Raw genomic sequence first — 16401 nt, forward strand, 5'->3', positions numbered from 1 at the left:
ACTCCATGTACCTTAGGTACATATCTAATTGGTATTGGGTCACTCTTGTAAGTCTTTGTACAGAGTACCATAGGTACCCAGGGCATAAGTGCACCCAAGGCCTACCAGGGTCTGCAGCATGTATTATGCCACCCCTGGCTGGCCATCCAAAACTGACACAACTGGCTGGTAACACAGCTGGGGCAAGGTGGTGTAATCACCTTTTGCTGTAGATATAGTATACCTATATCTTACCCCAAAATGGACACATATACTCCTATAAGTCACTCCTATGGCAGGCCTTATCAATCCTGAAGGCAGAGTGCTTGGAATTATGTGAGATGGTGCTCTGGCATGAGCTGAGCCTGTCTGCAGCTTTCGGAACCATGTCCTTATAGCTGTTTCATGATAACGCTATACCATATACTCTTAAGTGCATTATAATCCTCACGGTTATTTCTAACTTTGGTATAGCATTATCAAAACATGTCGAGTAAGGTGTCATACGAATTGGAATACTACCCCCTCGCCAGTTCTGGCGAGGGAGTAGCATTCTACCCTTTTAGAGGGACACAACATGTATGTAACTAAGAACCCCGGTTAAAGTTAACCCGAGCCTCAGCATCACAAAATGGATGCTGCTGCCACAGACACATGTCTGACCTCCTGCTGCTGGGAGTCCTTCCAGCAACGGAGGCCTGGACAAAGGATTTCCTGCCTGGGGAGGTGCTAGCACCACCCCAGACAGGACTTTGTGTATCCAGATAGGCAGGGCTGAAAGGAATGAGACATGCCTGGGGCACACAAGGTGTCCCTGTGCATACCCCGGTTCAAACCAGTTGCTGGAGCACTCCATCCCCAGCTCTGGCGCGAAACCGGACAATGGATAGGGGTGTAACCACCCCCCTTCCTGGTCCCACCCATGGGAGGGACCTAGTCACAGTACAGCCCGCTTTAGCAGAATAAAGGTAGGAGCTGGTCCCATTCCAAATTAGATTATCCTGAATTGAAACTACAAAGAAGAAACTCTGGACTTCGACGTTCTGCTCCACAGAAGACTGAAGAAAACCTCCCTTGTGGCCAAGGAGTGACCACCCTGCATCCGCAGGCACCATCAAGCGTCCTAGCGGTTCACTTTGTCGTCCTTCCTGGTGGAACCAGACTTCAGAGCCCGACAAGACCCGGACTTCCAGACCTCTCCGACCTTTACTTACATCTGCAGCACAGCTGAGATCTGTGGGTGCGACGAGATACGTGGGACCGGCCATCTTGGAGAAACTGCACTCCGCTTCCAGCACGACTTCAGAGGCATCCTCGAGTACGTGCTTTGGGGATTGAGAAGCCCCAACCCCGAGCAGCTCCTGCACAGAAGACCAGCCCTCCAGCATCCACGAGATCTGCGTGGTGCTCTTTTGCTTGATTGCTTCTCGTCGCGTTGTCTGGTCACTTGCCGGCTGGCTAGTGGCCTCCTAGACGACGATCCTTGAAATCTACACTGCTGGTCTGGTTGCTGGTTGCTCCAGACTGGCCCTTGCTTCCCTGCAAAGGAGAAGCACCCCGGACCCTCCTGGTCCGCACCAGACGCCATCTCCACTCACCGCGTGGGTTGCCTTTGCCAAGGCCTGTTGACTCCGAATCCGGATCAGACACCGCCGACAGTGAGAGCCTGCTTGGGACAGCTCGTGCCTCCATCCTGGTCGTGGAAGACACCTCCTGGTCCACGTGGCTGCAGAGTCAAGCGTCAACTCTTGACCTGATCGCGACAACAGCATCTGGTTCCTTCCTGGTTCCACTCCAGTCACTGGCTAGTGACTGTGAACATTGCCCCCTCTGCTTTCATGTCTCCATCTTCCTTGATCCACCCTTGGATCACTCCGGACATCTTCCTCCTTGTCGCCTGCAGCATCTTTCTTCAAGGCTCCATTGACTTCAACGCGGAAACCCGACACACTTTCACACCTATGCACCAGCAGCCCGTGGGTGAGGTAACGAGAGCATTTCGGTGCTCATAGGTAGATTGACTCTCCTAGTGTCCAGGTATCCTGTAGTTTTAGTCGTAACCAGTCGGACCTGTCCGTATTCACCTATTTTGTAACTTGTTCTTGCCCATTGACTTTGTACCGCATCTCGCGTGTGAGTTCACACTCTGCACACGCGTCCCGTGGGCCTTCTGCTCCTTACCTAAGGTTAGGGTAGTGTAGTCCCAGCGATTCTACAGCCTCTTGGCATCCTCATTTCTTCTATCGTTCTACTTATACCATTTACTTAGTATATGGTTTGTCGTGCCCCTAGGGTACCATTGTAATTTGTGCGGCTTATTGTATTTTTCTTAAGAGACTTGTTATGTGCTTAGCCCACTGACCTCATAAAGAGTTCAGAGGTGTTTGTTAGTAATAAATATATTGTTTATTTTCATAACAACCTGTGTGGTGTCCTTTCATCTGGTATTCAAGGGGTTATATGTAGTAAAACAGCTGGCTTCACATGCCAAAAGAGTTTAGCCTAAGACTGCTTTGTCCATGCTACCATTAGGATAGCTGGTCTATAAGGTTGACTTTACAACCAATCACCATACGGGTTGTTTGCACTGATACAAGATGATCACTAGAACTAGTGAGCATCATATATCAGGCCAACTTCTCACAGATGTCGTCAATCTGACAGTTCACTTTTTAAATTTACTGTAGCATTGCATGATTTCATTTTTATCCTCATTTTAAAGCCATTGCGTTATTAAACCGCCAAGTCTGATTCATTTTACCAATTTGCGAAGTTGAGGTTAATTCTTCCATGCTTGCTTCAAAGTAATGGCACTGTTGAAAGTTTTAATGCAAAGTATTCCAGATTAAGTCTGATCTGTCTCCTTTATCCACAGCTTCTCTTCCGTTGGCCCACAAGGTTATAACTTAGTCAATGGGGGTCGTGCAGACTCCACTCCTGTGAGGCAGACAGATTTCAAGCAGGTACGTACTAGACTGACTGCACGTAAACTGGGATGTGTTGCACTGTCTTCTATTCAGTGTTTCTTTGGAAAATACAGGAAAATAATAAGCCAGATGTGGTAACAATGCCAGGACGGGCATTGCTTGGGCCTTCAGGTAATGTCTTAGCCTCACCAACAGGTGTTGAATTATATAATGAAAACTTTACTAATTTCATGAGTACTGAACAGCGCTGCTTGTTGGAGTGATTGTTATGTTTTCTGTGTTTTTGTGACTATGGCCTAGAAAGATCCTTGTTGGCCCTCAGGCACACAGGTATGTACCAATGTACCAATTTGAATAAATGGAGCAGACAAGTTCTAACAATTGTATGTATCTGAAAGAAACACGTTAGTATTAGATTCCTTACCTTAGAATATCCCCAGGCGTCAGTCTGGATCCGGAAACTTTTGCGTAGCAGTACCCCTGCGCATCGGAAGGCGTCGTCTGCAGGCGTCCCCTGCGGCTCCGCGTCCGTCGTCGGCGTCGTGCGCCGTGATGACGTCGCTGGAGTATATAGACGCCGCCTCCGCGCGCTGACGTCAGTTCTTCTTTTTTCCGCGCCAGTTAGCGCAGATCCGAAGAGCAGTACTCCGGTCTTTTGACCAAGTTTTGTTAAACTTCCTATTACTTTTTGGTGCTGGTAGGATGCCCGGTTTCAAGAACTGTGACGGTTGTGACCGCACGATGTCGGTCACGGACCATCACCGACTCTGCCTCCGGTGCCTGGGCCCCGACCACGACGTGGACGCCTGCGTCGATTGCCGGGCCTTGACAAATAAGGCTAGGCGGGAGCGGTCCCGCAAGCTGCTCGAGCTCCGGGTGTCAGCCCCGCGTCGAGAGAGGTCCCGGTCCGGCAGGAGGTCCAGGGAGCGTTCGAGGGAGCGGTCGCGGAGCCGTGCCGAGCGCTCCGGGAGTCGTCACCATTCATCTGGTTCCTCAGGTAGGAAACACAAGAAGTCGGGGCGTCGTCATCGTGCCTCCGACTCCCCCCAACGCTCGCGCGACGCGGCCGGGGGTTCGGGTGACCCCACCTCCGCGAGAGTCGCCGGCGCGGCCAGCTCCATACCCTGCGGTCCCTGGGCTTGGCGCGACACCTGAGGAGATTGAGACGTTCCTCATGGCCATGAGGGCGCTCACTCCTCCGACGGGGTCCACGGCGCCTTCGGGCCCAGTGATACCGTCCGGGGGCCCTAGCGGTTCCGGTGATCCTGCCTTGACGCCGTCGGGTGCTCCGGCCCCGGATACGTCGACGACTCTGATCCCTGCGCCGCAGGGGCCTTCGGGGTCGACGCCGGCTGGTCTACCGGCCTCTCCGGCGCCGATTCCATCGGGGTTACCCCCGACGCCGTCCCCACGCGGCGCCGGTTCTCCTGTGCCGGCTTCGGCCGGCGCCGGGGCTCCGGCGCCGGCTCCGGGCGGCGTCGTCCCCATACCCTCCCCGACTCCGGACACGGAGTCGGACCGGCGTCGCCCGACGCCGGGCCCGACGCCGATGGGGCCTCTGAACCCCGAGGAGCTGGTCTACATTGTTGACTCCGAATATGGAGATGATGTGGAATACGGAGAGGGTTAGGAGGGGTCTGAGGACCCTCTGTCACGTGAGTGTCAGTATGACGTGGACTGGACAGGTGATTTGGGGGATGCCAGTGGTCTGGACGACTCTCCTAACCCTGGCTTTGTCTCACCTCCTTCCGTGGCATCGGAGGAAGGGGCTGCCTATTCAGTGGTGTTGATGAGGGCTGCCAAGGCCTTGCACCTTGAGCTCCCCGTCGCGGCCGTGAGGCCTAACATCCTCACTGAGGTCTTCAAACCGCAGTCATGCCCACAGGAGCCACTGCTGCCGTTTAACGAAGCCTTGTCGGACGTTCTTTTGGGCACTTGGTCCAGGCCCTCTTCAGGTTCGCCTGTTGATAGGAACGTGGCCAGACGCCACCGTCCGTGTCCGGACGACCCCAAGTTCCTGTCCACCCATCCCACCCCTGAGAGTCTGGTGATCCAGGCCTCAACTTCCCAGACCGCATTCCCGTCGGCCCCGCCCGACCGGGAATCTAAGAGGTACGACCAGTATGGCAAGAAGGTCTTCTCGTCCCTGAGTTTGGGACTGCGGTCTTGCAACACCGCTTGCCTCTTGGGCCGCTACACCCACTCTGTGTGGGATACGGTCGCGGAACTGCTGCCAGAATGCCCCATGGAGGTGAGGGCGAAGCTCGGCAAGGCTGTCGCTGAGGGCCGAGACGCAGCAAAATATTCCATACGGTGTGGTCTTGATACGACCGACTCGCTGGGCAGGGCGATGTCGACGACGGTGGCGATTCGTCGCCATGCCTGGCTGAGATCCGCCAACTTCTCGGCAGATGTCCAGAATGCCTTGATGGACATGCCGTTCGATGGCTGTCGCCTGTTTGGTGACAAGGCGGACCACGCGCTGGAACGCTTCAAGGACTCCAGGGTCACGGCCAAGTCCTTGGGTCTCTCGACCCAGCGCCAGCAAACGGGTTCGTTTCGCTCCTTTCGTGGCCACGGAAGGGGCGTCCCCACACGTGCTGCCAGCCACGCGCTGCAACAATCTTTTCAATGCGGTGGCGGCCGTGGAAACCGCCGTGGAGGCGGTCGGGGTCAACGGCGAGGTCAGGCCACACCTCCCCCCGCAGCATCGGCCTCCAAATCCTCCTAGTCCGTGCTTTCAGGCCCATGTGACGCCAGTGGGTGGCAGGGTTCGCCATCACCTCACCCGCTGGCGCGCAATCACATCGGACAGGTGGGTGCTGCAACTCGTCCGAAGGGGCTACTCCCTCCCCTTCGAGACCACTCCTCCAGCCATGCCACCGCAGAACCACCGTGTGTCGGGGGACCACTTGACACTTCTGCAGGGGGAAGTTACGGCCCTCTTGGCCAAGGGGGCCATCGAGCGCGTTCCTGGGCCGGAAGTAGGGCGTGGTTGCTATTCCCACTACTTTCTGGTGCCCAAGAAGGACGAAGGGGGCCTACGTCCTATCTTGGATCTAAGGAACGTCAACGGCTTCCTCCGGAAGGAGAAGTTCAAGATGTTGACTTTGGCTCAGGTCTTGGCTGCTCTCGACCCACAAGACTGGATGGTAGCGTTGGACTTGCAGGATGCGTATTTTCACATCCCCGTCCTGCCGGCCCACCGGCGTTACCTGCGGTTCACGGTAGGCCACGAGCACTTTCAGTTTATCGTGCTCCCTTTCGGCCTTACCAGCGCCCCACGGGTGTTCACAAAGGTGATGGCGGTGGTTGCAGCTCATCTGCGCAGGTTAGGGGTTTCAGTCTTCCCCTACCTAGACGACTGGTTGTTAAAGGCGGGCTCGCCCCAGACAGTCGTCCACCACCTCCAGATGACGGCAGCCTCCTGCACGAGCTGGGGTTCTCCATCAATGTGCCAAAATCACACCTGTGTCCCTCTCAAACGCTCCTTTTCATCGGGGCAGTTCTCGACTCGGCGCAGTTTCGGGTTTATCCTCCGGAACGGCAAGTCCAGGATATTCAGGCTTTGATTCCCATCTTTCAGCCGTTATCCAGGGTTTTGGTCAGGTTGACGCTGCGGCTGCTGGGGCTGATGGCTTCCTGCATCCTTCTGGTGCATCACGCTCGGTGGCGGATGCGGGCTCTGCAGTGGGACCTGAAGTTTCAGTGGGCCCAGCATCAGGGCAACCTGTCCGACCATGTCTTGATCTCAGAGGGCACTGCGACACAACTGCAGTGGTGGCTTACGGACCGCGATTGGGTCAGAGGCAGATCCCTCTCCCTTCCCCAACCGGAGCACGTTGTTGTGACGGACGCGTCCCTCCAGGGCTGGGGAGACCACCTGGGAGAGGCGGAGATCAGAGGCATCTGGTCTCCGGCGGAGTCCCGGCTCCATATCAACCTGTTGGAGCTCCGGGCGATTCGTTTGGCACTGAAGGCATTCCTCCCCTTTGTCAACGGGAGTGTGGTGCAGGTGTTCACGGACAACACCACCGCCATGTGGTATTGCAACAAACAGGGCGGAGTGGGGTCGTGGACCCTTTGCCAGGAGGCTCTGCGCCTCTGGCAATGGCTGGAACGTCAGGGCGTGACTCTGATGGTTCAACACCTGGCAGGTTCTCTGAACGCCAGGGCGGACGAACTCAGCCCTCGGTGCTCGATGGATCACGAATGGCATCTGAACTCGGACGTGGCGCAAGGCCTCTTTCGGAAATGGGGAGAGCCTTGGTTAGATCTATTCGCCACAGAAGAGAACGCGCAATGTCATCAGTTCTGCGCGTTGGAGTTTCCAAGACGGCACTCGCACGGCGACGCCTTTCGGCGCGAGTGGAGTTGCGGTCTGTTATACGCCTTTCCGCCTATACCACTTCTGCCCAGAGTGCTGAAGAAGATCAGGCGTGACCGGGCCCAAGTCATCCTTGTAGCTCCGGACTGGGCTCGAAGGTACTGGTATCCCGAGCTACTCACCATGTCAGTCGGTCCCCCGATCCGCCTGCCCCTTCAGGAGGACCTTCTGTGGCAGCAGCAGGGGGCGGTCCTCCACCCGAACCTGTCCAGCCTCCACCTCCATGCGTGGAGATTGAGCGGCGGCAGTTGAGGCCATTTGACTTGCCTCCTGAAGTCTGTGATGTAATTCTGGCAGCCAGGCGTCCCTCCACAAAGTCGGTATACGCCTGTCGGTGGAACAGATTTGTGGCATGGTGCACAGCAAAGGCTGTGGACCCTCTTTCTGCCCCTCTTTCCGAGGTTCTCCTCTTCCTTCTCTCTCTTGCACAGCAGGGCTCTGCTCTGGGCACTATCAAGGGCTACCTTTCTGCCCTTTCGGCCTTTCTGAGGCTGCCTGATCAACCTTCTTTGTTCAAGTCCCCTATTGTAACGAGATTCTTGAAGGGCATCGCACACATGTATCCTCCTGTTCCGTTTGTGATGCCTCAGTGGGACTTGAACCTGGTTCTGACTTTCTTGATGTGTGCTCCCTTTGAGCCACTTCATTCCTGTCCTCTCCGTCTTCTGACTTTAAAGACGGCCTTCCTGGTTGCCATCACCTCTGCCAGGAGAGTGAGTGAGCTCCAGGCTCTTTCTGTCAAACCTCCTTTCATGTCCATTCATCCAGACAAGGTGGTTCTGAGAACTAGACCTTCTTTCCTGCCCAAAGTTGTCTCTGCTTTCCACATCGGGCAGTCCATCACCCTCCCTTCCTTCTTCCCGCCTCTGCATCCTTCAAAGGATGAAGAGCGGCTCCATCGTCTGGACCCAAAACGTGCGCTTTCATTTTATATGGATCGCACACGCCAGTTCCGGGTGGATGACCAACTGTTTGTTGGCTACGTGGGTGCGAAGAAGGGACGGGCGGTACATAAACGGACCATCTCTCGGTGGGTACTACTGCCCTGGGCCAGGGAGTCCCCTTGCAGGACATTTGCCAGGCGGCTACATGGGCCTCGCTGCACACCTTTGCGAGGCACTACTGCCTGGACAGTCAAGTCCGGAGGGATGGCTTCTTTGGCCGTTCTGTCCTCCAGGACTTTCTGGTGTAGGAATGTATTGGTTCGCAGACCCACCACCGGGGTTGGTATTGCTGGGGTATCTATTCTAAGGTAAGGAATCTAATACTAACGTGTTTCTTTCAGATGAACAAGTTACTTACCTTCGGTAACGATATATCTGTAAGAAACATTAGTTAGTATTAGATTCCTTACCGACCCACCCATCCTCCCCGTTCTGCGAACTGATACCTAGGGTTAAGGACATCCCTTTCAGGGCTCTAGTTTCAAATGGCACCAGTGTTGGTTCTCACATGGCTCTGCGTGTTCTGGCGCGGAAAAGCTGTGTGCAAAGAACTGACGTCAGCGCGCGGAGGCGGCGTCTATATACTCCAGCGACGTCATCACGGCGCACGACGCCGACGACGGACGCGGAGCCGCAGGGGACGCCTGCAGACGACGCCTTCCCACGCGCAGGGGTACTGCTACGCAAAAGTTTCCGGATCCAGACTGACGCCTGGGGATATTCTAAGGTAAGGAATCTAATACTAACTAATGTTTCTTACAGATATATCGTTACCGAAGGTAAGTAACTTGCTCGATAGAGACTTCAAGACGCAGATTCCTTACCTTGGAATATTCCCCAGGCATCAGATTGGATTAGGATTTTTTTTAGCAGTACCCCTGTGCCCCGGTAGGTGGCATCAATTGGCTCTGCATCAATGTCGTCCGCACCAGAAGTGACGTGCAACTTGTCTATATAGATGCTACCCTGGTACGCTGACATTCGTTTTTTTTCTTTTCTTTCCATTCCATGGCATCATACTAATGAGGACACAACCACTGTGTAGATAGTTACTTCATTTACGGTCCTGATGAATTGCCACTTGATCACTGTTGTGACAGACTAGGCAAGAAACATGTTGACCGCCACCCTTTAGCTATCGCTGAACATTACTTCTCCAGTATTAGGGTGTCTTTCATAGATTCACATGCTTGAATATTCCCCGTCGTCGAAGTGGGAGCCCCACAGTAAAAAAAATAGCAATAAAAGAATCCCAATAAAATATGTATATAAAAACATATCACATAAATTCCCACACCAGAAATACTTATAAGTAGCATTAACACATAGGAATACATAGACAAAAGAAAAAACCTTTATAACATATCCATGTCATTATGTTAGTCCAAACTAAAGCCAATCAGGCGCAAGCACCCCTCCAGAACCTTCTCCTCAGAGGCTCAGGCCCTCAGATTTTTTACTGCACGTCGTGTGAAGGGAGTCTGCCTGAGCTTTGCTCAGTTTTCTACTTTCTTCTGGTTTTCCAATGTTTCTACAATGTCTTCAAGTAAGAGGTTTTTGTTTAGACCTTGTTCTTCTTGTGGGAAGTTGCGGCTCTACTCTGAGGACCCCCACAAGAAGTGTATATACTGCCTCTATCCTGACCATGAGGTAGGCAAATGTAAAATTTGCAGGACTTTTTCCACCAAAACCCGTAAGGATAGGGAGGGTTGTCTCCTTCTTTGGTTACAAAGATTGAAAGACAAGGATTCAGCTCTTTCTGACGCAGAAAGACTAGTGTCAGGTACTTTAAAAGCCACTTCAAAGCTTAGCAGTGTGCAGGATTTGCCATCTCCCTTCTTGAAGAAGAAGAAACTTTCACTCATGAAGGCTCCTGCTGTGTCTCCACCTCCTCCTGCTACGCCTACACCCCCGAGATCTGACTCTCAGGCGTCTTCTAAACATGTTTCTATCAAAAAACGTGCAAAACCGTCGACAGGAGCATCAACGATCGTCCCGTCGATGAGATCTGCCGGCTCCAGCTCGTCGAAGAAGACAGTGACGCCGACTTCTGCTTCTGGCTCGTCGACGGTGGCTGCGTCGCGTCGTCTGTGCCGACTAAGGTATGCCTCAGTTTGAAAACTGTCTCGTCGACGATTCCTATCGCCTCGACGTCGAAGAAGGGTCTCTCATCGTCATCAGGATCTTCGTCGACGATGGTTGTGAAGAGTGCCTCCTCGTCGTCGGTTGCTCCGTCGACGAGTGCTCCGTCGACGGCTACTTCATCAATGACGGGCTCGTCGGCCCTGGCGACGTCTGTACTGTCGTCGTCGACGACGACTTCGTCGACGGTGGTATCATCATCCTTCGCGTCTTTGCCTTTGGTGCCATTATTTTCATCCGGGTCTGGTTCTTCCACTGTTGACCCTCTGCACCAACGTCGCCAGGTACCTTTGGACCAGCTCAATATTCCAAGTGACACGCAGCCTCCATCACCCCTGTTTGCCACAGGTTCTGAACAGGACTCTAGTTCTGAGGAAGACGATGATTATCAATTTCGGGCAGCACGAAGCCCTTCTGAACTGGTCATAAAATGTCAAGACTATGGGGATCATCATGATGATTCGTATGTACAAGACGAGGCACCTTCTACTCAGGTTCCTACAGCGACACTACCACTTTCCCTCATTTCCAATCTCCAATATATGTTGGAGGATTACAACAGGCGTTTTCCGCCATCTCGCCATGGTTCTCCTCTGCCAACAGCGCCCGCACTTGCAGCAGCTCCTGCTGCTGCTCCGCTGCCACAACCAGTAGCGCCATCTGCTCCAGTTACGACCTCTATTCAGGTCCACGCTACGGTGTATGAAGATGAGGATGATGATGCTCGCCCAGAGCGAGAGGACCGCGAGGTTCAGGATGATGATGATGGCAATATGGCAGATTGGGGCAATTACCAGATCCAAACACCGTCCCCGCCTTCTGCGACTCCAGGGGATTCCCCTCCTGTTGACATCGCAAGCTTTCACCAGCTTATGGATGGAGCGGCGCTCCGCTTTAAAAAGGACAAAGACTGTTATTCCATCCCGGCACAGCAACCTCATTTGGAGAAGAAGTATAAGGCGCCCCATGGTTCTCCAGCTTGCCTGGTTTCACAACCTAAACCAGATACCGTGGTCACCCAGGCCGCCCAGCGCCGTTCCAGGAACCCCTCTTCTCCAATTACTTCTCCTCCTGATCGCGAAGGTCAACGCCTTGATATCATTAGGCAGAAATTTTCTACTATGGCTTCCACTTCTGTGAGGGCTGCAAATTCTCTGGCCATACTAGGACGCTACGACCGTCAGATGTGGTCTGACATGTCTGCCTTTGTTGCCCTCATTCATGAGTCCTCCAGAGCAGAGGCTCTAAAGATTCTCCATGAGGTGGAGAGAGCGTCAGAAGAGATCATAAACTGCTTTGTGGATATCGCCTGCACTGGCTTCCGTCAGCTCGCGGGGGCAGATGTTCTGCGACGTCAGGGTTGGCTTCGTTCTACCTCTTTTCACCAGGAGGTTCAGGCGAAAATCCTTGACATGCCTTATGACGGCGAATTGCTCTTTGGTCAACATGTCGATGAAGCACTACAGACGATAAAGAAGGATACCAACACAGCTCATTCCTTAGACACTTTGAAGTTCCGCAAACAGCCTTTTCGTGGTGCGTGCGTATGCGGCACCGCTTCTTCTTTTCGTGGCAGATCCAATCAGTACCGCTCTTACGGTCGAGGAAATCAGTGGTATTCCTCCCAGTCGCAACAGTCCTCTCGCCAGCAGTCTTCCAAATCGTACTGAGAAAAGTCTTCCTATAGAGGCTACGCTTCCAAGAGACAATGACTTGCCTTCCCCGCTCAAAGTTGGAGGTCGAATCTCCCTGTTCTTTTCACAATGGTCCTCAATCACCTCGGACGGTTGGGTGCTGGACATTGTATCAAAGGGCGATGCCTTGGAGTTTGTCAAGATTCCTCCTCACACTCCTCCGACTGGTCCGCCTCCAGCGCACCTCAAAGAACTTTTCCAGCAGATACGCATCATGATTCAAAAAGGTGCCATCGAAGTGGTTCCCAAGTCTCAGAAAGGGATGGGATTGTATTCCCGGTTTTTCCTCGTCCTCAAAAAGACAGACGACTGGCGTCCAATCCTCGATTTACGAACACTGAACAAATATCTAAAGTGCTAATCCTTCCGCATGCCCATGCTCGTGGAGATCCTAAGTCTTCTCTCCAAGGACGACTTCATGACCACCATCGACCTCCAGGACGCTTATTTCCACGTGCCAATTCTTCCACAGCACCGGAGGTACTTGCTCTTCCGGGTAGGGCGGAGAGACTTTCAGCTCGGAGTGCTGCCTTTCGGCCTGCTCTCCGCTCCTCGCGTCTTCACAAAGGTCTTGGCTCCAGTGGTGGCTTACCTGCGTCTACAGAGCGTTCAAATTTTTCCATACCTAGACGATTGCCTCATCAAGTCGCAATCTTGCAGTCAGCTGTCTCGGGACACTCGACTACGTCAGACCTTATTTCGCTCCCTCGGTCTTTCCATCAACACCAAGAAGTCTCAGGTCGACCCAGCTCCTTGCAGAACTTTTCTAGGCGCCACTCTGGATACGTCACTAGCCAAGGCATTCGTGTCTCATGAGCGTCAGCTGCGGATTCTACACTTGGTGGCTCTTATCTGTTCAAAAGAGTCCACTTCAGTTCGTCTATTGAAGTCATTTCTGGGGATGGCGTCCTCCTGCATCTCTCTGATCCCAAATTGCAGGCTCAAGAGTCGCCCCTTCAGGAAGAATTGGACAGACAGTGGCGTCAGGTCACCGGCTCTTTCAACGATCTGTTCCTAGTGACCGCCCGGATGAGGTTGGCTCTCCAGTGGTGGGGGCAACCGCCCAATGTTGCTGCTGGGACTTCTTTCCTCACCACCGCTCCGGAACTCATTCTGATGACGGACGCCTCCTTGGAAGGATGGAGCGCACACCTTCAAGGGCTGTCCATAAAGGGCAAGTAGACTCTGTCTCAACACTCCTGGCACATCAACAGGCTGGAGTTAATGGCCATCTTCCTGGCACTCGAATCGTTCCATCATCTGATCTAGAGAGAATCGATGCTCATCCAAACCGACAATACCACCAGTATGCACTATGTAAACAAGCAGGGCGGCACCAAATCTCCTCTCCTGTCTTGGCTGGCACATAGTATTTGTGATTGGGCACTTCGGCACCACATTACCCTGACAGCAGTTCACCTATCAGGCATCTCCAACATCCTGGTGGATTCCCTCAGCAGGTCCGCCTCCTCGACTCACGAGTGGGAGCTGCATCAGCCGACTCTGGACTTCATCTTTCGGCGTTGGGGTCATCCGCACATGGATCTCTTTGCGAGCCCTGTGAACCAGAAATGCCCATCCTTCGCAACCTGGCTTCCCTATCCAGAATCGTCTGGGAACGCCCTTTTGATGGACTGGTGCGATCTATCCGCCTACGCTTTTCCGCCGATTCCACTAGTTCCTCGAGCGTTATGGAAGATGCGGAGACAGCCGTGCCACATTCTCCTGATCGCTCCCAGATGACCTCGCCAAGCGTGGTTCTCGGTGTAGGAGAGTAGGGTCTGCAATCCTATGATCACCCCAGATTTTTGCTTTTTGCTTCACTGGTTTACGACTTCCCTGGCTGTGGGCCTGCCAATCAGACCCACAGCCTAGCTGTTCTCTCACTAAATTGACATGTGTACCTTAGGTGCATTTACCAATTGGTACTGGGCCACCTTATCAGACCCTGTAACTCAGGGCATAGGTGTACCCAGGGCCTACCAGGGGCTGCAGCATGTATTATGCCACCCCTGGCTGGCCATCTAAATCTGACACAACTGGCTGCACGACAGCTGGGGCAAGGTGGTGTAATCACCCTTTGCTTTAGATATAGTATACCTATATCTAACCCTAAAATGGACACATAGATTCCTCTCAGTCACTCCTATGGCAGGCCTTAACAATCCTGAAGGCAGAGTGCTTGGAATCATGTGAGATGGTGCTCTGGCATGAGCTGAGCCCGTTTTCAGCTTGCGGAACCAAGTCCTAATAGCTGTTCCATGATAACGCATACCATATACTCTTAAGTGCATTATAATCCTCGCGGTTATATGCCAACTCTGGTATCGCTTTATCAAAACATGTCGAGTAAGGTGTCATACGAATTGGAATACTAACCCCTCGCCAATTCTGGCGACGGGGTTAGCATTCCACCCTTCTAGAGGGACACGGCATGTATGTAACTGTGAACCCCGGTTAAAGTTAACTCGAGCCTCAGCATCACAAAATGGATGCTGCCACCACAGACACAAGTCTGACCTCCTGCTGCTGGGAGTCCTTCCAGGGAGGAGAGCTTGGACAAAGGGTTTCCTGTCAGGGGCGGTGCTAGCACCATCCCAAACAGGGTTTTGTGTATCCTGGGTAGGCAGGGCTGAATAGGAAGGTGACTGCAAGTGGCACCCCGGTGCTCACTATGCATAGGCCGGCTAGAACCAGTTCCAGGGGCACACCAGCCCCTGAGCTGGGGAAAGTCCGGCATGGGAGAGGGGTGTAACCACCACCCTTCCTGGTCCCAACCATGGGCAGGACCTAGTCGCGTACCAGCCCCTTTCTTTAGAATAAAGGTAGGAGCGGGGACCCTTCCAAATTAGATCATCTTTGAATCCTGAAACTACTTTCTACGAAAGGAACTCAAGACTTCTTCCTAAGATTTCTCCCTTGTGACTAAGGAGTAGTCACCCTGCATCTGCGGGCACCAACTAAGCAACCTGCGGTTTGCTGCACGTCCTTCCTCCGGAACCCGACCGACCAGCACAACGAGACCCGGCTTCCCTGGCACCTCTGACCTCAACCTGCATCATCAGTCCAGCTGAGATTCGTGGGTGTGACGAGACCTCGAGGGACCGCCCATCTTCAGAACTGCACTAAGCTTATCTAGCACGACCGCCGAGGGATCCTCGAGTGAGTGCTTAGGGGTTCGAGAAGCCCTAACCCTGAGCAGCTCCAGCACCGAAGTCCAGCCCCCCAGCATCCACCAGATCTGCGTGGGGCCCTTCTGCTCTTTACTGCTCACCGCGTTGTCCGGCTACTTGCCTGCTGGCTTGTGGCCCTCCTGACGACGCGCCACGACGACAACACCGCTGGTCTGGTTGCTCCAGACTGGCCCTTGCTCCCCTCCAACAGAGGAGCACCCCGGACCCTCCTGGTCCACTCCAGACGCCATTTTGAGTCCACCGCCTGGGCTTGCATTTGCCAAGAGTTGTTGCCCCAATCCTGGGTCCAGCGACGTCGACAGCAGATACCTTCGTGGGACAGCTCGCACCTCCATCCTGGTCACCGACAACGCCTCCTGGTCCGAGAGACTGCAGAGCCCAGCGTCGCCCACTCACCTGGTCGAGGTGACTTCATCCGGTGCCATCCTGGTGCCCATCTAATCACTGGCTAGTGATTCAGAACTTGGTCCCCTCTGCTTACAGGTATCCTCCATCACCGATCCAGGCTTGGATCCCATCGAACTTCATCACTGGTCGCCTTCCAGCAACTTCTTCTTTCAGGCTCCATAGACTGCAACGAGGATTCCCGACGTCTTTTCAGACCTATGCAGCCGCAGCCCCTGGGCTAGGTAACCTGAGCATTTCGGTGCTCCAGCATAGCTTAACTATCCAAAGGTCCAGATCCTTTTTCGTTTCAGCTCTACCTAGTCGGATTCGTCCAATAACACTAACTTTACAAAATCTAGCATCCATAGACTTTGTCCCGCATCCCGCGTGAGAGTGCACACTCTGCACCCGATCTCCCTAGGCCTCCTGCTAGTAATCTGAAGGTTCAGTAGTCAAGTCATAGCGATCCTAAAGCCTATTAGAGTAGTACTTACCTGCTAGTAATTTCGCATTCCACTTTTAGAGTATATGGTTTTTCGTGCCCCTCGGGCATTTGTGTAAATTGTGCGACTTTAAGTATTTTCATAAGAGCTTTGTATTGTGCTTAGCGCCCTGTCCTCATAAAGAGTCCAGGGCTGTTGTGTTCTAAATAAATATCCTTTTATTTTCATAACAACTTGTGTGGTGTCCTTTCACTTGGTGTTCAAGGGGTATATGTGATGGTATAACAGCTGGCTTAACACGCCC

At 53.4% G+C, this 16401-nt stretch overlaps 1 protein-coding gene across 1 annotated transcript in view; it reads left to right on the top strand.

Moving 5' to 3' along the window:
* Nucleotides 1-16401, top strand: part of DMRTC2 (DMRT like family C2) — a 237626-nt gene that overhangs the window by 138607 nt on the left and 82618 nt on the right. The window contains exon 7 of the mRNA XM_086929096.1: nt 2855-2942. Coding sequence (XP_086785222.1) covers nt 2855-2942 — 88 coding nt within the window. The remainder of the gene's footprint in view (nt 1-2854; nt 2943-16401) is intronic.

The sequence above is a fragment of the Lissotriton vulgaris genome, chromosome 7, assembly GCF_964263255.1.
Source record: "Lissotriton vulgaris chromosome 7, aLisVul1.2, whole genome shotgun sequence".
NCBI classification, from domain to species: domain Eukaryota; kingdom Metazoa; phylum Chordata; class Amphibia; order Caudata; family Salamandridae; genus Lissotriton; species Lissotriton vulgaris.